Here is a 26,819-nt window from a genome sequence, read left to right on the forward strand (position 1 = left end):
CTTCTAAAATAGGCAAAATTTAGCTGCAGTGGCAGAAATCAGGACAGTGATTGAGTGTTGGATGTGGATATTGATGCGAAAGGGCACAAGAGGACTCTTTGGGATGATGGAAATGTCTTACATCTTGTTCTGAGGAGCAGTTACACAGATGTAGGCAGTTGTCAAAACTCTTCTAAGTACCTAAGATCTGTGCATTGTGGTATATAAAGTCCTCATGTGATATGACTTTATGTGAAATGACATATAACGAAACCAGCTTGACCACAGGCTGATTGTTATAAACAAGAGTGAAGCTCCTGTTGCATCTGGTCAACATTATAGTGAAATGATGTCGAAGGACCTGTTGTGTTTAAATTATAACCTCCAAGATCATGGCTTATCCTCTTGCTGGCGGGAGGAACTATGCTTGTTAAGAGCATAGGGCTGGTTTAAGAAACCTTTATCGCGCAACTATGTTAGTAAACCATCACTAACATTCGAGGGGTTCAAAATAGTGACGTCCACTGATAAAGCTACCTCTGCTTTGTTGACAAAAACATTCATGTCAAACAGAATGTGTTAGCTGTATCTTTTGGTTTTAATAGCAATGCATTTGTAGGAGTTTTTAAATGGTTGCTTCATTTCTCCCACCATCAGATGGAGACAACAGGGGGAGGCTGAGGAGGCAGATTTTTGTGTTGGAGGCTGTAGGTTCAAATCCTCCTTTGTGTGGTGGACCTAAGGTACCACTAGGTTGGTGGTTAAAGCATTGGGATCTAGTGTGCTGGCTAGTTTTTTGAGTTGTCAGAAGCTTGTCCGGTGTTTCTGGGGTCAGTTGATTGTTTACAAATTCATTCGCATTCCCACAGGGCTTCTGACCTGAGTGCCTCAGAGGATGCTGCAAAGTATTGCACTGAGATGTTTTCCCCCTTTTTAGTAAATCAAAACTTAAAATTGGCACCAGGTTATGGGCATTTTGTGTGTGGAGGGGATGGGAGGGGAGAGGGATGAAGAGGAGAATTGCCAGAGGAAATAAAGAAACAGATTTCAACCTTGAACTTGCTTCCTCCCTCCTATGGCAAGTGAAATGTGGTCTCACTAAGGACTTTATGGACCTGTGGTATTTTCTTTCGTGCTTCAGGGAAAGGGGTTACAAGTATTCTTAGGAAGCCATCTTTATGTTCGAGTTTTATTTTATTGTTATTGTTGCTCAGTGGGAGTGGAAGAATTAGGGAAATTTTTCTTCCTGTGGTTCTTTTTGTTTTTGTAACTTTACAAGTTCTCCAAATTTTCTTCTACTTAAAATTTGAACTAGGTGCCTGGTGTTTCTGGTATTAAGTTGAAGTTAGATGTGTGCCTTGAGTGTTGTGCTGTGTCTCCACTTAGAGATTTCTCTTCCATCCTGGAGAGGCAGGTGGGGAAGGAGCGCTCACCTCAGGCTTATGGAAGGGAGGAGGGCTTGGGTTTGAACTTTGGTTTGAATCCTGATAACCCTACTCTCTGCCTGCAGGTCCTTGGGGGAAGTTGCAGAGTTCATTTTTCTTCTGTAAAACAAGCACTATGAAAGAATAAATGAAACACTCTATGGGAAGTTTGGCACATAGTGATGTACAAAGGAATCTTAGTTTCCTTCCCCTCACACATGAGCCATTGCCTTCTCCATCTCTGTCATATCTTTTCAAAATTGCCCACACCCGGAACACAGTGGCCTTCCCTAGCCTGGGTTACTGTAGCCTTTTTTGGAAAATCTTTTCCACATTCATGGATGGCTGGGCCTAGGCACTGTGTGTGTGTGTGTGTGTGTGTGTGTGTGTGTGTGAGAGAGAGAGAGAGACAGAGACAGAGACAGAGAGACAGAGACAGAGAGAGACAGAGACAGAGAGAGAGACAGAGAGAGACAGAGAGAGAGAATTAGCAGCACACTGAGGATCACTATGACCCAGTGGGTTCCTGTGCATTTGGTACCTAAGTGGTTAACAGTCATTGCTAGCTGAAGACTGTTCACTGAAGGGTGCGTTCTTCCCCATGGGACTGTTAGTACATCAAAAGGATGTTTATAAAATCTCACTCCATAGTATATGTGCGGGGGAGGGGAGAGTAATTAAGAACCATTTGTCACCTAGCTCAGCTCAATAAACATTTTTTTGTTATGCTAAGAAACAAGAACAATTTAACTGAACTTAAATGACTAAAGCTGTGGCAATGTGGATTTTAGTCAATCTGTGAAAATCAGGGTGGTAGAAACCTTTCTGGAGACGCACCTTTAAAATTAGTTATACACACGGCTGTCTTCGCAGCTCCAGGTTCTACAAACCAACGACACAACAGCAGTGCTTTCATAGCTCTAAGTTGCCCTTGTTAATTTAGGAGGGACTCCATATTTATATTTAGGAGGGCAGTTCAAAGTTTGATATCCTTATTTCTCTCAGCAGTGAAAAGTTCTTACTAAGTTTCAGAATACATTCAAAATATTACATTATGGTAGTAAAATGTTATTTTTAGATGATCATATTCTTTGATAAACATGGCTTGAACAAGTCTGTCTTCCATGGGCCAAGCACCACCCGAGGGAGGCATCTGTGGTGAGAGCAAAACCCGAGGGGTCTGCTCAGCAGGCCCCTGGGGGCCCTGCCAGCTGGGAGGCCAGAGGAGTGGGTGCCGGAGGCTAGAGCCTGCTGACCTAACTTCCTTCCTGATGTTGCTTGGAGGGAGGCAGGATGGTTAACTTTCTTTTATGTAAGTAATATATGTTTTCTATAGGAAAAACACAAACAAAGAAGAAGCAGAGCTAGCCACAGACCCCTGAAAATAAAAACTGGCAATTGTCCTTCTGCTACCCAGTGCCATTTCTCCCGAGCATGCAGGCACACACAGAGCAGTTGGTAGTCTCAGGCCCATTGAAGCCTGGGCCACCCACTGTTTTTGACATCCTGAAATGAGCTTTTTAAAGTTGACGAAACGCCAAAACAGGACTACAAAAACTATGTAGTATATCAACGTGTATTAACACACACACACACATGTATATATCATGCAAAGAGGCCATGACTTGGGGGTGGCTGCTTTGGAAGATAACATCGTAAGTGTATTTTTGAGGCTGGGGCCCATCATCTTCTTTACCACGCACCCATTTCCATGGTAGGGCTCCTATGAGAGGTTGTCTCAAAATCCAGATTTTCATTAGCCATGTAGCATGACATCTCTGCCATCAAATGTAACTCTGTATCACTCTCACCGCTGTAGAGCAGTCCATTGGATGGGCCACAACATATTAAATTCTTCTCTTGGACATTTATCTCTCACTTTCTTCATAGTCCAACACCACGTGAATATTCTTGTACTTGCTTCTTTACACACTTCCTTACTTATTTCCTTAGGATGAATGTTGAGAGCTATGATTGATGGGGCAAAATACACCTGCCTATTTGTAGGTTTTTGAATTGTTCTTTCAAAAAGGGAGCCCTCTTGTATTTAGAAAGGAAAGCGAGTCCTCCGGGCAGGGCTGGAGTGCAGCATTACCCCGCCTCACTGCTTCTGTTTTGTTGTCATAACTTCCCAGCAGCACAGACAGGGCTTTGTGCGGAGTTTGGGAGCCAGGCAGGCATGGTCAGGAGCGGGCTTTGCTGAGACTGCTCATGACTGGGGTGCACAGACAGATAACCTGTGAGGGCAGGCACTGAGACAGAAGCTTTCTCAGACGGAGTTTGATGGAGTCACGAGGGTCTGGGTATGAGTGTGGCCACCAGGCTGGGGTAGAACATTGAAATTAAAGAGTGAGTTGACGTTTGGGTGCCACGCTAAGGTCAGGGGGGACCCCACCTTCTGTGCAGCATGAAGAAGGGGCCATCTTGATTCTCAGCCCCACACACTTTCCCTGCTAGAGTCCCCGACATGAATCGTGCCATAGCTCCTCCACTTTCCCTCACTTGTAAAGCCTCACTCCACTTTGCAATGAGTTATAGCAAAATATCTATTGATTCTAGAATCAAGTGGCGAGAACTCCAGACAAGAAGAACCGATGAACAGGAAGGGTCTGTCCTGGGTCCCTTTTCCAAGCAGCCCATCCTTTGAAGCCAGATTGTCAATGGCCTGACCTGGCTCACCTGAAAACCAAAATCTAAGGACTCTACTCCCAGTCCCCATTTGCCCTAAGTGCTGTTTTTAGCTCCTCATCTCACTGACAGAGGATTCGGCCATGCAACTCTTCTCCCTCCAACCCGCTCTGTTTGCTCCCAAACAATTTCTAACTCAGCATGCCAGGAACAATGTCATCAAAGGCAGCAGACCTGGCTGTTCTCCCATCGTCCACCCTTCCGCTCGGACTTCCTCTCTCTCTGTCCTTCTCTATCTGGTCCAATCCTGTATCTTTCCAGGCACATCCCATATTCTGTCTTTTTTAAGAAGTCTTCTCCCCCCTCTAGCCTTCTGGCCCTCCTCTGAAGCCCCATAGAAAGTGATCACGATGCACACATCCCACTGTGTGATGTAAATGGCACCACATAATTGTGTGTGTATTTGTACCACATGACTTTAAGTTCGTTGAAGGCAAAACTTATGATCTGTTCATCCTCCTCTTCTGAATGTTGAGAATCATTGTGCTTTATTCTAAGATACTGATTCCATGAATGAATGAACACTGAAGGAACATGATCTGATGGATAAGTGAGATAGATGAAAGGAAAATGGTGGATAAAAGTTTACTTTAGCCCCGGCTGGGTGGCTTACTTGGTTGGAGCATTATCCCATACAGCAAAATATTGTAGGTTCAATCCCCAGTTGGGGTGCATACAGAAGGCAACTGATAATGTTGTTCTCTCAAATGGGTGGCTGTTATTCTCTCTCTCTCCTCCTCCTCCTCCTTCTCCTCCTTCTTTCCCCCTCCCCTCTCTCTGTTCCCCTCCCTTCCTCCGTTCCTCCCTCCCCTCTCCCTCCTTCCCCATTCCTCTCTCCCTAAAATCAATAAACATATCCTTTGGTGAGGATTTTTTTAAAAAGTTTATTCCACAGGAGTATGGTAGCCCCATTTCTCCTAGGAGGGATTTAGGACAGTATTCCAATTGGAAAGGGGCTTTGAGCACTTCATAAAAGAGTGAGACAACACTTGTCAAAATAAAAGAAGGGAAACAAGGCTGATGATCATAGGAAAGAGCTCAGCCTGTCAGGCTCTCTGACATTCTTCCTACATGGATGTTTACCTTTCCCTGAAGGTAGTACTTTCTGTTTTTGTGTTATGGAATGTTTTACCTTGATTAAATTATTTCCTGCTGTTTTAGAAAGACAAAGTATTAATATCCCTGTCCCTTCTGCTTCTTGCAGGCAGCGATGGTCCTGAGCTCTGCACACTTCTGGTTGGGATTATTTCTGGTACCTACTGCATGTCTGATCGAAGATGTGGCATGGAGAGCGTAAGTGAAAAGCAAAGTAGTAGCACTAAGTCTTGCTCATCTGTCTCCGCAATTGTCCTTCACGAGTCCTGTCACAGGATATGAAATGCTATGTGACTTCTGGTCTCCTGCCACCTGCCAGTGAAGGATATAAAGAATGTTGTGTTTGTTTTTTTTCCTTTTAACCTGTGCTTCACCTTGATATGAGAATATAGACAAAAAAAGGTGGAGTCCCAACAGAGACTGTGTGAAGGTTAAGAAGGACACTCCTTGTACATCTTTATAAGGGAATATTTCTAAATATAGACCCATTCCATCAGGCTTAGGAAATATGACTCAAAATTAATTCTTCCTTATATCTAAAATCAGTGCTAAGTGATCATAAATATAATCTGGCTTTAAGGAAAATTGTGTCTGTGAAACCCATTTCAAACTGCAAAATACTTGGAATGAAGTATTCTTCATTTTTCCAAATAATTCACCATAAGAATCCTTCAAATATAATTCTTGTGAAATGTCAGTTTACAGGTCTATCAGAAAATTAACCACAAAGATGAAATTATAATTTAGGTTAAGTAGGAAATAATTCACACTTAAATTTTGTTTCTATGTTTTAATATATATTATTTCTGAAATATCTTGCATAAAATGTGAAAGAAGCAACAAGGTATATAAATTTTTACTTCATCCATAAGCAAAAGATGGAATGCTGCAAATGAGATCACATTTATTTTTGTGTTGGTAGGCCTGGTCTCTCCTACAAATAGTTGCCAACCTCCTTGAAAACTGAGACCCTTGCATTGCATTTACTTTGGGCAAAGCATAATTATTTGGGGGCCCTGAGGTAGAGAATTGAGATTTTAATCCAAACCTTCCAGGAAAAGACATCAGATTTCATTTCTCTCTCTCCCTTCCTCCCACACTCAATGGGAATGTTCTTGCCTGACAGTTAAGGATGTGTTTTCAAAGAGCCTTCATTTCAGCATGGTCCTGACAACAGACGGCACCTAATGCAGACACGGAGAGGGGGAGAGGCCATTTTATAGCACAGATTTTAATGGTTTTTTCTTCTGTTCATGAAGTTTTACAACTGTTAGTAAAAATTAAATAATTCCAATTTCTTAAATGCTCTGATTTACCACACTGTACTCATTTATTTTATCTGCTGAAACTATATTTTATAAATAGCAAAATCAGAATCTTTGGAAATGAATTGCAGTCAGAAAAGATGTTTTCTTAATCTAACCAGTGCACGAAAAGAAAATGTTAAGTCTACTGTAGCACATAGCTCAGTTGTGGAGCAGTACATTACCTTGCCGAATTTCATCAGTTTTGCAAGGTAATCAAGGTAGTTTTAGGGCCTGGCTACATCAGATGACTTTTCAATCTATAGTGATTGACAACAGTGATTTGACTGTAAATTAATCTCAGGCTAGTTTATTCAACTACCTTAAATGAATATCATGAAATTAACATTTTTAATTGAGATAGTATATTTGCCAAGTGAGACTTTAGCAGAAGTCTCTTTCTACCATTTCAAAGAGAATGTTTTCAGATTACAGTGTCTCTGCCTCTTTGTCTATTTTCTGGATCTTTTCCAATACATTCCAAGTAAAAGTTCCTCCTCACAGGGAAGCAAATTATCTATTCCTTCAAGCAGAAATATTATCTATTCCTGACTCCTGGCACTGTCAAATTAGCATCGTTTACATGGTAAAGAGGATAAATTAAATGAGTCTGCATCCAGCTCCGCCATATGGACAGAGTAAAAAAAAGTCACTTTCTTTCCCAGAAACTTGCCAGCAGGATAGGAACTCTGTAAAGAAGGCTGTGGTTGGGACAGGGTGGGGGATGGGGAAGGATGATGAGAGACTGACCAGGAGGGGAGTCCTACCTGCCCCAGGGCACCACAGGCCCGGAAGCAGCTCTAACCAGGAGCCACAGCACCTGTGCTTTGGGCTGAGTTTGGAGGTCCCTACTGACTTCCAGAGGCATTCCCTGAAATGCATTTTGTCTCAGTTTTCCTCCGTTGGGGAAATGGGGAGGATAGCATGTATTGGTTCCCCCCTGGAGTAGTGACCCAAAGTATATGCCAAGTTTTTAATATATGTTTAATGTCGAAACTACCTCTCTCCTCAAAAAGTCATTTTGCAAGTTTATTTGAGCATTTTCCTCTGACCACAAGGCCTAGGTTTTAGTTCATACTATATTCCCAGACTGAGATATTTATTGTTGAGTCAAGTAAATTCAGAGGCTTCTCCCAGGAAGAGAAAGAGTAGTATGTGCTGCGTGCCTCCGATGAGGTCACAGCTCCAACCTCTGTGCTGTCTTTCTGAACCTCAGCTTTATAAAACACACTCTGTTTTTCCTTTCTGCCCACTGACCTCAAGTGTTAATCCTGCATGTCCAGGTCCACCCATTGTTTGGTTCAAATTGTCAGATATTTACTGAAACATGACGTGCTGGGATGCGCCTTGGATTTGAGGGAGAATCAGCACTAAGGGGATGAGAATGAAGGTGCAGCCGCAGAGCGCATGCTGTGCCAGCAGCGGACAGCCCGCGGGAGCCCGGCAGTTTTGTTACAGTTCTTCAGTCTTGCCTCGGACCAATCTCGTGTTTTTTGCTTTGCTTTGAATTTTGGTGGTCAGCTATTTCGAAAGAGCTTTTGAATTCCAGCACAAGGCAGCCCTGCTTGTTCCCATACTTCCATGAATGCTTAAGAAAGTGGGTTCTATCTTCCTGCGCTTCCCCCTCTTTTGCCCCAGGCTCTCTCTTCCATTTTGGGACTTGGAGTGTTCAGAGTAAGAAAAAAGCAGCATGAGGTTATTTGGTCATTTTTTCCATGAAGTCTGTCAACTTGCTGGATGAAGACCCATTACTAGACTATCTTAAGTCGGATTTATGGCATAAAATACCTACTCTGTTATCCTGCTAACCAGAATTTTCATGAGGGACCAAACTAATCTATCTTTTATTAAAATAATTGATTGATTATATGTGATACCTGGCTAATGAGTATTTTTATTAGAAGCATGAAGTTAAATTGCCCAGAACTATTTTAATATCCTTTAGCTTACACTCTTCCAAAATGTTTACCTATGACAGCATTCTTAGTGAGCTGCCATGTACTTATTCTCATCTAGGAGAAATTTGTCAGTATTGCTTTAGAAAAATAATATAAAGCTCAAGGCCACTGAACTTGGGAATGAGTCCCTTTTATCTAGATTGTATCTCCTGTAGTCTACCAGTCAGCACACAATACATTCAGCAATTCCAGAATGACTTCATTTCCTTACTATAATCCCAGTAGGCAGTTAAGTGGAAATAAAAGGTAATAAGAAATTCCTGTATACAAATGGGCCTTGATTTTTAAAAAAACTTTCTAGCTACACTAATTTCTTTTGAAGCACATTGTGTGCACATTTTCATCCACATTTGGAATTTAACATTTCCTTTTAACTTTCTACATCCTTCCATGTAAAAGAAAGAGTCCAGGAAAAAGTTTCAGAAACAAAGAAATGAAAAGGTCAAGATTCTAAGCCAATCTATTTATTTTAAAATCCCCTAATAACCTGGAGATACCCTTAGCGCTGTCTGAAGGCTCACAGGCAAGCAAATGAATGTCACACCCTCTGACAGTGGCTGAGCGCCCCACCCCGCCCCTTTTGTGATCATCTGGTCTCTTGATGTGGGGTTAGATGAAGCAAGTCCTGGACCACTGGGGATAAGCCCTTCAAAGATAATGGAGTTCACTTTGTCCAGGCTGTGATTCACAAAAAGCCAAACTCCAGCTCCTGATGAGACCTAAATTATACACCAGTGGCTAATACTTAAAGACTGGCTTTTTAAACCTTCACTTACTAGGTTTTAGTCAATTCACATGTAGACTTTGACAGGGGAGATTTTAGAATCATTTACCTAATTAAGGCCTTATGAGGTAGATGTTCTTGAGAGAACAGTTTTAAATTGCTAGCACCACTTCTCCAGTGCTGCATGTGGCAAGTAGCAGATCGTCCCCAGTAGCAGATTGAACCCACTGGCTGGGTTCCCAGGCTGGCTCTCAGGGGTCAGCGCTGGATGTGCCGGGAATTGCAGAGTGACTCTTCGACATGGATGCAGCTACCTGCACAGTGCCTGGCAGCATCCGGATATATTTAGGTCATTGCCCTGTGAGGTGATTTTGTGAATGAGTGAAAAGTGGCGGCTTCAATGCCGTGGAGCAGATTCCTTTTGTTCTTGGCCTAAGCTACTACTATCCAGTGTCCTAGGCCCAGTGGCCCAGCCTTCCCATTCCAAGCCTGCTTCTTAGAGATGCCCTTCTCTCCCCACCCAGAAGATAATACTGAGGGCTGGTCTAGAGGTTGTGAACCCTGCTTGCTCTGTGTGGGGCACGAGGGAGGGAAGAAGGGAGGATGGTGAAACACTGAGAGAACATGCGCATCCTTCAGCATGGACCAGACACGTTCTCATGGGGCCTGCGTGTCGGGTGAATCCAAGTGCAGTAGAGGTTGTTATCATTACAGCCTCAGAAGCCCATGAGATAAAAGAGAAAGTTTGAGGCACAGCATATTCAATATTATTGAATGGTGCAAATTTTAACGTTCTTTTTGACTGCCTTCTTCCCAGCAAAATGCTAAACATTTTCTCATTTATAGTTTAGATTAAAATTCCTCAGTCTCTGCTTTAAACTGTAGTATTTTATCACTACTGAGTCTTAGGATACTACTTGATGTAATTAAGGTATTATGTGTTAAAACCTGTGTGGTTTAGTTCTCTTGTTTACTTTGGGGAAAAGGAGTGACAGGCACATATACAGTGTCTTAATACTGATACTCCATTAGAGATTAAGTCGGAGTGTTAGTGGATGACTGGGCATTATCTTAACAGACTTTCTTTCCTTGAGGGTGGAGGGTGGGTGGGACTATGTGATTCCACTGAAACAGCTCATGTCTTCAGAAAGTCCCCATTACACTGTTTTCACGTCCTCACAGATATGGGCTCTGTCTTTGTCCTTATTCTGTCTTTAAGTACTGGTGTGCAGTAGGATCCTCACACTCATTTATACTGAAACTAATGAAAACCTTTTCATAATACAGGGTGTTGCAAAAGTAGTTTTACAGTTGTGAGTATGCAAAACACAGAATTGATTCTAGTATTTTTATTTATTAATTATTATACTATTTTCCATATGATCATCTGTAAACCTACTTTTGCCCCACCCTGTATTAAGCCCTCCCTATATTGCTACATTGCTAAGTCATGAGTGTTTTGCTTTCTATGGCTTCTCCCCTTGCCATTTCTAACTTATATCTAGTTAAATGCCTTTTCTTCACCTTTGTTTCTAACCAGTAGCTTTCTGTTTAGTCTCAATCTTAGGAAGATCCTGAGATGAGCCACTTACTTAAACATCAGTTTAATCAGAAAGAGGGTACAGGCAGTTCTTCCCATATAGGCACAGTTCAAGAGTGACGTGTTGAGGCTGAGGTTGAAAGGCCAGCTTGCCACCAGGTGCCGTCGCATCAAGGCATACAGCCTGGGCTGTCCTGGCAAGGCTGCACGAGAGAAGCTGTGCCTGGGTACTTATATTGACCCCAAGCTTCAGGTCAAGGGTTTGGCATGAAAAGCATGAATGCCAGCATTATAAATGCCACTCCTGCTCCAGCAGTGGCTCTTTTCACTCTAAAGAGAGAGAGAAGAAGCCGCTCACCCCAACCTTTCTGATCACAGTAGAGGACAGGGCCACGGGATTGGCACACATCCACTAGGGTAGGGATTTAGAGCATCTTCTGAATTGTTAGAAAAGCTTTAGAGATAGACCCGTGAGTGTCCAGGAAACCCAGTGTTTTCTCTGAATGGTCGGGGTCCTCAGACTGATCTTTAGGCTTTCAGCAAAAAAAAACCCACAGTAGTCTTAGGTGGGTGACTCCTGATGTTCTACAGGATTTGGGGTGCTCCCCAGGTGGAGCCCTGGCCATGCATGGGGGCTGCGAGTGCCCCATGATGCCCTAAGCCTCAGCATCAGTCAGTCAAAGGGCATCCAGATGTGGCCCAGGAGGAGGACACCCAATCTTCACAGCTGTGCAAATTCTGCATGTGATGTTCTTACTGTCTTCTCCTTGTGGCACAGGGCCAAGCACACCTGCAAGAAGACACTGCTGGAGGAGGTGCAGGAGCTGGAAACGAAGATGGGGAAAACGGTGCTTCGGGACAGTAATGGGAAGAGGTGGGCTCCTCCCTCCAGCTGTCTGAGGAACACACGTTCTTCCAGCCCTTTTCCCTGCTGCTCCTTCCCATGTTTCCTTCTCTCCTCTCGGTTTTCAATGTGAGCGTGGGTGCTCAGTTTCCAGCATTTTGGTTATTCTCTTAGAGTGTAGTCACACTCAGATTTAAGTCACATTCTCTCGGCAGCAACATGGAATCTGATGTTCTGGCTCACTAGGCCTGACCTCAGGCTAAACTGGGGTTCTCACTAGGTCTGGACATGGGCAAAAAACCCAGCTGCAGAAAATACTACAAATAGTAGCAATATTATCTTAAGATGGAAAGTATTCAGTGTTAGCAGCACTATCAAAGAGTATTTAATAGCTAGGCCTTTGGATATCGGCTCAATTGTTATACTAAAGGATGAGCATCTACCATGAAACTTTGCATGCTATTCATGTAAATGCATATGATCCATACAGATCTTCTTACACTTCACTTCATGCCTGGGGTTTGGTTTTGTTTTTAATGAATTATTATTTTCTACTGGTGTTAAGAAAGTGTTATGTGTCTTACTGGCTGGTTCATGGAGACAGACGCTATTGGTCCCTGTCCTTACTTCTCGTAGTGCATCAGCCTTCTCTTCCCCACACCTAACAGTTGAGCATGTGAGTAGTTTCTGTTTAATTACGTGGTAAATGTTATTAGATTGAATTTAGTTAAAATCCAAATACTGCCAAAGGAAATTTACCTGGACTCAAGAACAATTTGCAGTGTAATAACGAGGCACAACTGTATTAGAGACATGTACTGTCTGGAAAATTATGAGTGCACCGCTTGTGCAAATAAATGCTTAGAAGGAAATTTGTAATTAACTGCCAGTGGGGGAAAAAATCCACGCTTCTAGAGATTTCTACTATACATTTTATTTATGGTCCATTTATTTGTACCATCTTTCAAAGCAATAAAGACAAAACATTTTTTCAAAGGAAAGAGAACCCATTTTGAAAAGTATAAGGAGCATAATTTCCAATAACTGTCACTATTTTAGGAATGGTATTATAGAATATATAGCCAGTCAAAGTTGTAGTTTTTGTGTTTATCTAGGACTGATGTTTTTTAATTAGTGAGTCCATAGTATTCATTGTATGGCAACTGTGCCAGTGACTCCAAAAAAGTCACTGTCGACGAGACAGAAATGTCACTGTCTTCAATAAGCTTATGACCTTGACAGCGAGGCAGAGCCACACTTCCAGCAGTTTTCTCGGCAACCACCACGCAAGACGGCACGTGGCTCAGGTGTGAGCAGGGCTGCTCTGCCCCTTTAATACTTTAGGCACGGTGCTTAGCACCTGCTAGATTTTCAAGGACCTACGTAATTCTTTGAGATCTGAAAAGAAACGTATTTGTAGGCTCTAAATATAAGGGAAGGCCTGTGCAAATTGAAATGAACAAATGTTTGAAACTTAAAAAGATACTTATCAGTCTTAATTACTCTTAAGCTTAATAATCACAGTAAGTTTTGTCATTATTTGAAAAAAACTTACAAGCTTTCCTATCTCAAGGATTCTCAGGTATGCACAGGGTTGTTGAGAGGCCAAAAGTAATTCTAAGTAAAATGAGAGTTTTAAAGCAAAATTCTAAAACTCCTTCCCAGCATTGGACAGGAAAACATTACTCAGAGTGTGGTGTGAAAATGCACTTTGACATGGCTGGTCTGACGTGGGGCAGCCTGGACGTGAGGTCAGTAGCACTCAGGCCTTCAGAATAGGCAGCAATCTGGGAGGTCATCTGGCCTAAGAAATCAAGAAAGATTTCTTGTGGGAGACAGGATGGAAAACAGAACTTTGAGGATAGGAAGAACTTGAAAAGACAAAAATGATGAAAGTGTGTTTCCAGCAGAGGGCACAAGTCAGATTGTGTGTGGGGAGCAAACCCCACTCAGTTTAGAGGCTCACGGGCATCTCACAGAGCTCTGGAGTCTGTGTTTGAATTCTGGCTCAGCCACTGACTGGCCACATGACCTTGAGCAAGACATTCATATAATACATTAATAGCTATTATACTTATCAGTTAAAGAAGATGATTAACCTTTTGAGGGGAGAAGGTTTAGGGTTCATGAACACTACGGACAAGACAGCATATTGCCTGACCCATGGCCGGAATGCAAACTAGCCTTCAGGCTGGCAGGAGAGTCATGTTTTTTGACGGAAGTGGTGGACTGACACCTTGAAAAAGAGTGTGAGCCCATCTTGTTGTTGATTAAAAAAAACACAATTTGTAAATTCACTTGTCCTGTTCAGAATTCATTTTTAAATGTTCAAATGGATATTAGAAGATAATTGGAGTTTGTATTTTTTATTAATTTTTGAGAGGGACAGGGAGAGAAACACTGATTTGTTGTTCCACTTGTTTATATATTTATTGGTTGATTCTTGTATGTATGAGCCCTGACCAGAGATCAAACCCATAACACTGGTATATTTGGCTAATGCTCTAACCAACTGAGCTACTGGGCCAGGGCCAATAAGTGGAGTTTAAATGTGGTGTCCTACCTTCTATGTTGATGTTAACATCTGTTTCCCAGGCACTTTGTAAATTTCATCGCTCCCTTGCTGAAGCAAATGTGGGTGTGAATGTGAATGTGCACATCCCCACTTGGTTATGACGGTTTCCTTTTCCTCTGGTCCCAGGGTCCTGTCTCACTTTTGAGTTCCTAGTGAAAGATGGTTTGGGGACTCCATCCCTCCCATCATCCTCAGCAGCCCCCCATTTGTTTCTCTCCATCTTAATTACTCCCAGATTCTCTGGGCAGTCCATCTGCACACTAGATAATGGCGGCATGCTGCCACTTTCTGCCACAGATGATTTTGTTCTGCTTGGCCTCCCCAGAGCTGCCCCACAATTGCTCCTTTATTACCTTTGTTTGCTTCTTTCACCCCTTTTTGGAGTCCCATGTACTCTGGTGCTGGTGGGAATGGGGGAGGGTAAGCCCTGTGATAGCAGGAGGGGCCTAGATTTCTTCAGCTCTGCTCTTCCTTCTAAAGATTTATAGACTCCATCGTTGAGAGTTCTTGAGTATTTTGGTCTCTTCCCACACTCCTGGTTACCTATTCCCCACCCCTCTCTGATCTTTCCATTTACTTTGCATCTCTCTAGCTGTCAGTCTTGCACATGGTAAAAGCACCATATACGTTTGTTAACTGACTGACTGGAAATGCAAAAGTCTGGTCAGGTGGTGCTGAGGAAAGGGAGGTGAACCCACATTATCTGTGCAGACCTGCTGGTGTCGTATGTGTTAGCTCATGTTGAAAGTGGCCACTGAGAAATGCCAAGAGATGCGAAGGTGGTCACTCGGCTCCAGTGAGAGAGCCATCTATCTCATGGCTTAAGAACAGAGCTAACATTTCACCCTACCCTTACAAAGTCAGACGGTCCTGTAGCTGGTCCTTCCAACAGCGCACAACCCGTCCTGCCTTCTGGTGCTGGCAGAGCCTCCCCGCCCAGGTGTGCTCCGCATCCCCAAGCATTCCAGGGCTACTCAGCTCAGTGCTGAAATCCTCTAGGACCTTCTGCCAAGTCATAAAACCCAGGTCCAAGTCACTGGCAAATATTCTAGCAGTTTTTCTCAGGAATGTACTCATAGAAAATAGAATAAAATCTTTTTAAAAACCCTTTTGTGCCAAATTTACAATTACGATTTGAAATGGTAGAGGAGTCTAAAGATCCCTCTAAGCCCTGTATTTATTCAGTAAAATACTTGAATATTTTATTGATCTTGTCTAAGCTCCAAACTTTTACACTATTTTGGTAAGCATTAAAATTTTATTAAATGCTTCTGTATGGGTGCATTGAAAAATGTTGTCTTCAAAAATTAACCTGGGAAGTTTATGCATAAATAAGCCTGTTCTTATGACTTAGATAAAACTAGAAAGTGTTTTCTGTACTGGAAAGTACAGTGAAGTAGGAAAATGATAAAGGTAATGAACAAAAATGCTTTTCCTTTTTAAAAATATATTTTATTGATTATACTATTACAGTTGTCCCAATCCTTCCCTCATTGCCTGCTTCCACCTAGCACCCCTCTTCCCTCCAGCAACCACCCCCAGTTCATGTCCATGGCTGTACATGTAAGTTCTTTGGCTACCCCACTGCCCAAACTGCTCTCAGCAACCCCCTGTTTACCCTGCACCAACCAATTTGCACTTCCTAATCCCTGTACCCTTCCCTTCACATTCCCCCTTCCCCTCCAACTGATAACACTGCAAATGGTCTCCCTATCCATGATTCCGTTCCTGTTCTATTTGTTTGCTTAGTTTGTTATTTGGATTCAGTTATTCATAGTCATGAATCTATTGCCTTTTTAATGTTTGTTGTTTTGATATTCTTCTTTTTCTTATATAATTTCCTTTAGCCTTTCATATAATTATGGCTTGCTGATGATGAATTCCTTTAGTTTTAACTTGTCTGGGAAGCTCTTTACCTGCCTTTCAATTCTAAATGATAGCTTTGCTGGATACAGTAATCTAGGTTATAGATTCTTGCTTTTCATCACTTTGAATACTTCTTGCCAGTCCCTTCTAGCCTGAAAAGTTTCTTTGGAGAAATCAGCTCACAGTTTGATGGGAACTTTGTAGGTAACTAACTGCTTTTCTCTAGCTGCTTTTAAGATTCTCTCTTTTTCTTTAACCTTTGGCATTCTAATTATGATGTTTCTTAGTGTGGTCCTCTTTGGGTCCCTCTTGTTTGGGAGTCACTGTGCTTCCTGGATTTGTATGTCTACTTCCTTCATCAAATTAGGGAATTTTTTTCATTACTTTTACAAATAGATTTCAAGTTTTATGCTCTTCCTCTTCTCCTTCTGGCACCCCTATGATTCATTTGTTCATACGTTTAAAGATATCCCAGAGATTCCCAAGTCTATTCTAATTTTTTAAAATTCTTTTTCCTTCCTGCTGTTTTGATTGAATACTTTTTCATTCCTTGTGTTCCAAATCATTGATTTGATTCTTGGCAACATCCCCTCCACTGTTGGTTCCCTACAGATTTTTCTTTATTTCACCTAATGTAACCTTCATTTCTGCCTGGGTCTTTTTTATGCTATAGAAGTACCCAATGAGTTCCTGGAGCATCCTGATTACCAGTACTTTGAACTCTGCTTCTCCATTTCATTTAGTTGCTTATCTCCATTTCATTTAGTTATTTTTCTGGAGTTTTGATCTGTTCCTTCATTTGGGCCATAGTTTTTTGTCTCCTCATTTTGGCTGCCTCCCTATATTTGTGTCTATGTATTAGGTAGAGCTGCTTTGACCCCCTGTCTTAGTAGTGTGGCCTACTGTAAAAAAAAATGCACCTGTTAAGTTGTGTGAGTCAGAGCCTTAGGCAATTGCCAGGGCAGGGCAACCCATGTCACTGGTTTGCGGCTCTGTGTAGGGGAGGGCTCGAGGAGGGGACAATGCTGCTGCCTGGCCTCTGAAGTTTTTCCCAGGAGGAAGCTGTCTTCTGGTATCCACCCTATTGCCAGTCACTTTGCTTTCTCCCTGTATGCCACTGGTACCCTTCCAGCTGTTGTCCTGGTGCTGAAGCCCAGAGGGGGTGGGTCTGCATGAGTCCTAAGTCCATTGTGGGCCCTTTAAGAGGAGTCTCTTGAGAATCCCTCAGTTTCTTCTGTTGCCTTGACATTGCGTCTAACATTGACCATTAACCCCCCCACTGGTCAAAAATGTTTTTCTTGATTTTAATTTGCCTTTTTTCATTGGAGCCTTTTTCTTGACATATTGTTTGTGTACCTTACAGACACCAGACATGTTTTAATATTTGGATTGTTCAGAAGAAATTTCCCCCACCATCTTCCCCCAGAGATCACCCACTGTCCTCTGTGTAGAACAGAGTCTATCATGCATATCTTTACTTTGCATGTATCTAAAAAAATGAGGAGCTAAGTGAAAGAATTTCTTTTTTCAATGTTTAGTATTTTTTCCCTCTGTATTCCTAAAGTATAACACATGCAATTTTTTTTCTGGTGAAAGAAAACCCATTTGTGGCCATTTACCTTTACAAATATACCTTAAACAAATGCCTAAAATGTCAGATTAAGAGGACAAACTTATCCACCCCCCTTGAATTGTTTTTCTTTCTTGGCATGAGGTTGGGGATGTCCTATGTTTTAGGTATTTTGGAAGTAAGAAGATGAATACATTTGATGAAAACCTCTAGTTTTCCACTTACACATAGTCTGAATAAACAACAAGGAGACCCTTGTTTTGTTTCAGACCTTCTTTCTGTTCATGATAGTTGAGGGGAGAGTGGGTAGACCTTAGGCTGATTTTCTCCAATTTCAAGGTTAAGGAATTCTGGTTGCTGCCCCTGCCTTTTGCCAACAAGGTGGTAGGATTCTCTTTCCTTAAGTGCTTTCCCTGCTGAGTATAGCTTACTCTGTGCCTTTGGTCAGGGTCATTACCTTATGGTGAACAATCACTGAATCTCCCTTTGGTTTTATATTCTCTCTGAATGCTAATGCATGGGGCTCTGCAGCCCCAGTCCATCTGACTCTTGGAAATTCAGGTAAGAAATCTGATTCACTCCTCTGTCTGGATGCCTATGCTCTCCCAGCTTTCATTTTATCAAGGCTTCTGGTACTTAGGCAGGGCGCTGGTCCTAGCTGGTGACCTGGGGATCCCAATACAGCACAGAGCCTGACACACACCAGCAAGATCTCCAAACAAGTGAGAGATTACCCCCCTCCAGGCAGCACTCTCCTGGTGCTCTTCCTAAAACCAATTATTTTAGAAAACAAAACACCCCAAAACATTTTGAGTGAGTACTCAACTAAAAAATATCTACAGCCCTGGCTAGATGGCTCGGGTGATTGGAACACTATTCCATATGCCAAAAAGGTTGCAGGTTTGATTCCTGTCAGGACACGTGTGGGAGGCCATGGATGCAGGTTTCCCTCTCACATCCACATTTCTCTGTCTCTCTCTCTCCTTTCTTCCCTCCCTTTCTCCCTCCTGTCCCCTCTCTCTAAAATCAATAAGCATATCCTTGGCTGAGATTTTATAAAAAATTCTAGCCCTGGCTGGCATAGCTTAGTGGATTGAGCACGGGCTGCGAACCAGGCATCGCAGGTTCAATTCCCAGTCAGGGCACATGCCTGGGTTGCAGGCCATGAACCCCAGCAACCGCACATTGATATTTTTCTCTCCATCTCTCTCTATCTCCCTCCCTTCCCTCTCTAAAAATAAATAAATAAAATCTTAAAAAAAAAAGACATTGTCACACCTCCAAGTCAAAACTGGTACAACTGCTGAGTCAAAGATAAATATAAGCACACCCCAAAATTGGAGGTATACCTGTTTTATCATGTATTATTATCATGAAAAATATAGACTTTATACTTTTCAGGAATATTTTTTTCTCATTGGCAATGCAAGCTTCTGTCTTCCCTTTGTTTTCCTATCACTACTTCCCACTCTAGTTACCCTTAACATATCCATTCATTTTTTGTTTGCTTGTTTGTTTGTTTTGGGTTTTTTTAGCCAACAGGGCAGGAAATTATGGCATCACTTTGGCAAATCTCTCCAGGCCAGGTGGCAAATGTTTGCTTCCAACACCTGGTTAAGATTTATTTCACTCCAGCGGCATTTTTTCCATGGCTGGGTCATGACGTAGAGGAAGGAGCACAGACCATAGAGACAGATGGACTGAACTGAGCCCCAAGCCCCACCACTCACTTAGCTGTGTGAATTTGGCTAGGTTATTAACTGCTCTGAATTTTAGTTTTCTCATTATATATTTGATTTGAAGTTTAAATGAAATAGCACATATTAAATCTAGAGCATATGGAGACATTCAGGAAGTGTTAATACCTATATGTCTGTCTCCTGACTTAGAAGCTGAATAATAATTAAATTTCACTGGCCAGTTTAATACAGATGGGTTTTCTCAGAGCACTCAGAGAGGATGAGTACAGCAGAGTCTCTGGTGTACCTCTTCAGGACATGCCCCTAGGCTACAGACCAGGCAGAGATCTGGCTGAGCCCCAGGCATATTAGAGCAGTGTGGACAAGCCAGTGAGCAGTGAGCTTTCGGATGGTGGTATCAGACAGAGTTCAAAATCCTGGCCATTTCCCAGGTCATCCTGTTTGCAAAGAGGAGGGTGTGCCAGCCAGGCCACCTCCCCAACTCCAGACTTGCCAGCTGAATAGCTCTCAGGACGTTCATCTGAAACACAGGGCATTTGTGCGAAAGCTCCCCTTCTCGCATGAGAACCAGCCCTCCCTCGAGGGTTCTCAGCCCCTGCAATGACAAGTTGTTCCAGTGCCTCAGACTCCCTCTCAGCCTCATCTTGTTTCCTCTTTATCTTTACACCGAGATGGGCACTGGTCTCATTTACCTTCGTGTTAATGGGCTGCTTTCCACCCACCGGGCCAGAGCCCTACTTTGGAGGTCAATTATTGATTAAGTGCTCTGCCCACTGGGGTGCCTTTCCCTCATGCTGTTTCCCAAGGACAGCCCCAGCCATGCCACTCTCCAGTCTGAAACCTGTGATCATTCTCTGTTGAACCAAGGACACACCAGGGCTGCAGAATGATTGCAACCTCCTCTCCCTCTTTTGCTTGTATGCTTCTTAGCCTGCTTTTTCCCCTGCCCTCCCAGCTTCCCCACACCAGGCTTGACTGTGCTCCTCTGTGGCTGATGCTGCCCTTGGCCCTCCTCTGCAGACTGCTGTTATACACTGTGTGGGTACTGGGTCGACCCCTGAGTCCTTGGGAACAAAGGAGACAGACCTTTTCTTAGAGCAGATGTTTCAAGCTCCAGACCCACTCTCTGATGTCAGTCTGTTGTATGTGACTTTTCGCACTATACTAGTGTCAGCCTGGACTTCCCTTAATACATTCATCTGAAAAGTGTTTTTAAATTATTCAAATATTCAATATACACAATAGTAGAGAGATTAGCACAATGAACGCCCATACACTCATTGCCCAGATTCAACACCTACCAAGACTTTGCCATAGTTGCTCCATCTAGCCTATTTTTGCCCCTATATTTTTCTTTGCTAAAGCATACAAAAAGCAAATCCTAGACATCACAACATTTCACTCTTACACACTTCAGGATATAGCTCTAAATATCTCATTAAGAATTTGAATATGTATTATGACTAATGCACATTATACTTGTCTATGTTACTATGTGTAAATACTGTAACTCCAATGCATAATGTAATATGAAATATTAACAGTAATTTCTTGGTATCAACTGATACTAGTTTATAAACAGGTTTCCTGAGTTATCTCAACCATTTCCTTTTAGGGTTTTATTAGGTTTGTGTTAGGATCTAGAAAAGATCCAAACTTGGTTGCCTGTCCTTGTTTTCAATGCCATGGGCTTAACCGAAATTACGGTATGCCCCATTTTATTGTTCACATCCTGATTATCAGCGTGTGCTGTGCTGTGATGCGCTCCTCCTGTGCAGAAGAGGGAGTGCAGCTCAGAGAGGCAGGGTCACCCTCCAGTGTCGCCCTGCTGAAGGCAGAGGCTGAACCTGGGTCTTCCAACTCCAGGCCTCCCTCTTTCCAGGAAGCCAGGGTATCGCAAGTCACCCAGGAGCCTCCATTTTCAGTTTCATCTTTATCGGTGTGCCTGGAAAGCAGTGGAGCCCTAGAGGGATGCCTGCCTGGGAGCCTGGGGGCAGGAGTCCCATCAGAGGCTGCAGGAAAGGTCACAATCTGCCATTTACCATCGTGCAGAACTCCAAGGAAGCTAGAGAATGATAGCCGAACACGGCTGCCTTTCAGATCCTGTATGTGCAACGAGCATGGAGCAGACAGAGCACCCAGGCCTTCCCCTAAGGAAGACAGACGCCAAACAATCTGACAACTTCAGAGCAAATAAAAACAAAGGGGATGGTGAATGCTGTTAACTGCTTCCATACAGTTCAGAAGGAGAATCCTAGTTGAGAAAGATGATTTCCAGACAGAATTACCTTCATGGAGACTGGTGTGGTCTAGAAAAGACATTAATCGAATGTGTTTAATCTTATGTCAGGAAGAATCTTGGGCAAGGCTAAATGCTAGCAAATATTTTGTTTTAGACAACAGGGAGAGTCCTTAGGAAAACAATTGAAGAGTCAACAACACTTCCAAGGTAAACCTCTAGCCTGCTGACAAACACTCAGAACAGATGAGGAAATGCACTGGACAAAGGGAGTGAATGATCCAAGAAATTACAGAAAGGCTGATTACCCAAAGGGTGGTTTCAGGTGACTGCATCCTGGGCACAGGAAGGAGAGGGTAAGGAAAATTCACTCTCAAGGAAGCAAAAACACAGAATTAGCATTTAGTTAACTCCTAAACTGCCTGTGTCAACCAAAAATAATTGATTCTTATTTTATCAATGGTAAATCCCAAGTGCCTTTCTTGTTGTTGTAATGGGCTGATGTTTAATAATTTAAACTTTTATAAAAACCATGTGTTATTTGTTGTGAAGCAAGAGAAGAACCTGTTCACCTTTAAGTGGTGATTTAGCTGTGCTAGAAATCTGCTCAGGAGCTTAGCCTCCGCCCACTGCTGTAACCAGTGGATCATAGCATCTCCATCTACTGTCTGGAGAGGGACAGGAAGAAAGACAGGGAGAGACAGGGAGGTGAGCTGACAGGTGTGGAGGTGGGGTCATGTTAGTCAACGCTTTGCTGAGGACACATCCTCAGACTGTATTTTAGGATGACTTGAAGAAATTTATTTTTGGATTAAGACCTAAGTTAATGCCTACTTTCTCTATTTGCCAGTAAGACCCCTTTTCGAAAATCATTTTTACTCATGAAGTTAATGTCAGTAACTAACTACTACTGATGGCTCATTGTGTCCCTTTGAAAGTAATATGAAACACTTTAATCTTTTTTTTGAAAGTTGGTTTTATTTAACCCGTATGAACAACAGTAGAAATATTCAAAAGTAGATTAAAACATTTTTTTCCTCATAGAAGTCCTATAATTTGAATACTGATATTTACATTCCAAGCAGGGATTAGTTCTTCCAAGAAATTCTTAGAGGATCTTGCCTAATCACTGCTCTAATTCAGTATCAGTGAGTTGTTTGCTTTTCAGTTTGACTCCCCCTTTTTCCCTGCCTCCCACTGTGATGGATCACGGAGAGTAAACCGTTCCAGCTGGCTGAAAATGGGGGCTGAAAATTGGGGACCGGGAACAGCCATTCTGAAATTGAGTTACGGTTTAGACATAATCCAGGAATAACCAGATTCTAGTGAGCATTTCTCATGGGGTCACTCCTAAATCTTTGAGGGGGCTGCAAAGAGAAATGTAGACTTTCTGGCACCCTGAAAGTGCAGGTGCGAAGTTGTTTTTGTAGTACATTTAAAAGGATTACTGAGTCTCTGGATGCATTAGACTCAGAAGAAAAAGGAACTCAAAGGTAAAGTGCTGGCCGTTTTTCACTTACAGTCGATGTCTGCTTTTGCACTGACGCTGTCCTGCACATGTCCACCCCAGTCCCATGGGCACTGTTGAAAGGAGCAGAGGTCCCCATCTCTGTGGCTGGCACTGGGAAAGCTAAGTAAGGCCCATTTGGTCACAGGTGAATATGACATCTGTGACCTTGTGGCTGAAAAGAAGTGGAGAGCATATAAAGGTTGTAGTTAGGAGATGGTAATTGTAGTGTGAATCACTGCACTTAGCAATAGTAGATTTTTTTGGCCTTTTGAAGAGATTTTTCAATCAGCAGAAGCAGAACACATGGGCATGCCCCATGGTAATAGACCCAGGAGTAAATCCTTCTGAAGGCCAGAACATAGAACTCAGGAATTCTTATCACAGAGCCTTGTTCTTTAGTCATTCAGTGAGTCTCAGTTAGGTCTGCCCTGTCTAACGAGGCCGTGATAGTTTGGTTACTCAGTGTGTTTTCTCTTTCTCTAGCAATTAGGATCGGCTGGAGGCATCTTAGGTGGTGGTAATTGGGAATTCACACCTGCTGATGAGTAAACACGTTGGCTTCATAGCAAATAGAATCAGTGACTGGCTTAATGCGAGACAACTCACTTATTGAAAACTGAGGATGTGCCAGGTGCAGGTGTGGCATAAAATGAGACAGACAGTCTCCCCCTTTTTAGAGCTCACATTCTAGTGGGAGTGACAGACAATGAACAAACAAGAGACTAAACGAGAGAGTCAGTGAAGACTGAGGAGGCAAGTGAAACAGGCTTGTAACAGGGGATGGGTGACTATGTTTAGTGGTCAGAAAAGCTTCTTGAGATGACGCTCACACCGAGCCCTGGATAAAAGGCATAGCCCACTCAACAGAGATCCGGGGAAGGAGCATTGCGGGCAGCAGGAAGTGCTGGTAGGAACGGCCAAGGGGGAACACACTTGGTTTGGCCAGTGCTTTCAAAGCATTGGGCAAAGTCGTTGAAGAGGCAGCAGGGGCCAGTCACTAGGGATTTACAGGCAGAAATGGGGATCCAGAGCCAGGGAAAGGGCTTAAGCAAGGGAAAGGCATGTCCCTTTTTTTCTAGAATGTGTAATTCTCATGCTATTTTAAAGCTGTAGAGTGCCATTCTCAAGTTAAAAAGCTAAGTAAAATCCCAATATATATAAAACAGAAAGTATTTATTAGTATAAATTTATTAGAAAATTTTAAATTAACACATTTGTTTTAAAGCTAGTAATAAAAGATAATTTTCAAAATGTCAAAAATTTGAAATCTGTGTTAGGGAGGACAGATGTCTTATATCATCTGTATCCATTTTCTTTTGGGTTGTATTGAGAAAAACCCTGATGTACCAAGATTAGTTGCCAATTTTAAAAGTGTTTCACAGTTCACCTTTTAATCTCAAAAAATTTCTCTTTTTTTCTTGATTATATTTCATATAATAATGTATTTGCTTAAATTAACATGTAAAATATTATAAAGAAGATGTAAATACAATTAAATAATTATGTCATGATCTTATGATAACTATTAAGTAATATATGTAATGTATAAATATAAGTAATATATAAATAATTTATATAAATAATACAAATTTGCTTAAATTTCTTATCATAAACGCACAAGTCATCTAAAGATGTGACTAACAGTTTGTGCGAGCACTGAGCCTCTGCAGTGGCATCACGTGAGAAACCGACCATTCCCTGGTTACACAGCTACCATGCAAATGGGAGCGTCGGCCACGTGCTGCAATTGGAGCGCAATAGGCTAATCGTCAGTATTATCTTATATGAATGGACACGTAAGAATGCTTTTCAAAAAAACCAATATATAATTACAATCTCTCTAATAAGCAACCTACTCATAAGATCAAATATAATAACCATTAATCTGAGATCTTTGCAGAAATAAGTTAACTTGAAAACGTTTGTGGTTTTTAATATATAAAGGTTTAATATCGGTTACATGAATTATTTTATATATCACTTTATTTAACTATTTTAAAATATTTAATGTGTGTAGAATGTAAATTAAAAACTAGTGTCTGAAAGAATAGTAAATAGTGCTGTAACCTTAAAAGCATACATTACCCTTTATTTCAATTTAGTTGCAAAGTCCAGTCACACACCTTCTTCAAAAACTTTGAAGTCTTTGGTAAGAGCATACTCTTTAGAGAGAGGAAATAACACAATTATTTTAATATTATTTATACATCTAGTAGAGGACTATAAAGTGAATAATTTTGGTGTTTAAATTGAAAAGCATTTAAACAGGAGTTTTATATGTACTCATTGAATTTACTAATAAGTATAACTTTTAATTACTAATAGAATGAAAAAATCATTTAAACTTTCACATATTTCTTTTTGCCAGTTCATCAGAAATAGTCAAGATTTCAGATGGAAGAAATTTTAAATATTTAGTCTATTTCTAGAAGGATAGTTGTTTTGTTTATTAAAGCATTGATATAGCACCCAGATCTCTTGTCCTCCTGGCTGTATTCTACCTATTCAGAAAGCACTTGCTTTTTTCAAAGAAGGGAGGACAGAACCTTGCTGCAAGTACTTTTGTCATGTGCAACTCAGACTCATTGGCCCATTGTTCAAGCCATCATCTTTTCTCCGTCCTTACAAATCTGTTGAAAAGTGAAGAGCGGCCCAAGTTCCCACAGGAGACAAAGCCCTTTGCATGCTCCCAATTCATGTGGTATCTTTCACATGCTGAGAGATGAAAGACACCACAGCTCTCAAAGGCCAAGAGGTGTCGTGAGTTGTGTACCAGCCTTGTTGCTGCTGTGTTGCTGGACAAATCGGTCAGGTTCTTGGACCAGACATCTAAGATATTTTGTATATGCAGCATTTGAGACACAACGCCTTTTCAAAGTAAAATTCAAGTGAGCTTTTTCTTTGCGGCAGGTACATGGTTCTGCTCCTCTAGCTTCTTCTCATAGCCGTAACCATGCCGCCCCAGCTCAGCTCCCTGAAGCCCACATTTCTGCTGCCTCTCCAAGTTTTTTAGTTTATTCAGTATTTGAAATGAAAATATACTTTTATCTTCAAAAACAAGTGATTTGTATCTGTGCTGTTTTGCAAGGAATGTCTGCAGGCAAAACATACTGTCTGATCCCAGCTAAAGAATTTTTTGAGGACCTTCAGGAGATGCTTCCATTAGGCCCAGCAGCCATCCTCATTTGTGTACTTTGCATCCTATGTTCTCAATGTTTCTTATAGGTGACTTTTTCTTCTTCCCTTTCATGTGCTATTCTCAAAGGACATAACCACATCACTCCATCAAGTTTACCTCATTTTTGGGTCACTGCTGTATTCCTTGCATTAATTCCTTTCTTGAACACAGCAGCTTATACCGTGCTAGGTCTCATGTTTTCTGACTTTTGTTCTTTTATAGCCCTGTTGGAGCATGTCCAACTTATGACCTCATTAGAAATGTTGTAGAGGCTCAGATGCACCTTCTGTTTATCCATCCTGATCTTCTGTGCTGCTGTTCATGTTAGTGGCAGCAGTAACTATTTCTACATTTCTAACAACTGAGATGTGTGTGTGTGTGTGTGTGTGTGTGTGTGTCAGAGAGAGAGAGAGAGCAGCATTTCCTGTCTACTTCTACCATTAATGAGAACAAAAGAAAATGAAGTAACAGCAAAAGAAAAACCTACTCATAGAATTTACAGTGACGTTTAGAATCTGTTCTCCCAAAACTTTGTCCACCCATCTGTGAGCAGTGCAGGACACAGTGTGCTTTTAAATTTTATTTTCTTCTATAAACCAGTACCCATTTAGGTCTAAACTCCTGC

The 26,819-nt window shown here is 41.9% G+C and overlaps 1 protein-coding gene across 3 annotated transcripts in view; it reads left to right on the top strand.

Annotated features, from left to right (window-relative positions):
• The window catches only part of ATP8A2 (ATPase phospholipid transporting 8A2), a 572,378-nt gene that overhangs the window by 510,313 nt on the left and 35,246 nt on the right, over nt 1-26,819 (top strand). For all 3 annotated transcript variants that reach the window (XM_036018338.1, XM_036018340.1, XM_036018339.1), the window contains exons 34-35: nt 5,296-5,384; nt 11,491-11,586. In XM_036018338.1, coding sequence (XP_035874231.1) covers nt 5,296-5,384; nt 11,491-11,586 — 185 coding nt within the window. The remainder of the gene's footprint in view (nt 1-5,295; nt 5,385-11,490; nt 11,587-26,819) is intronic.

Source organism: Phyllostomus discolor, chromosome 2 (assembly GCF_004126475.2).
Source record: "Phyllostomus discolor isolate MPI-MPIP mPhyDis1 chromosome 2, mPhyDis1.pri.v3, whole genome shotgun sequence".
In the NCBI taxonomy this organism is placed as follows: Eukaryota; Metazoa; Chordata; class Mammalia; order Chiroptera; family Phyllostomidae; genus Phyllostomus; species Phyllostomus discolor.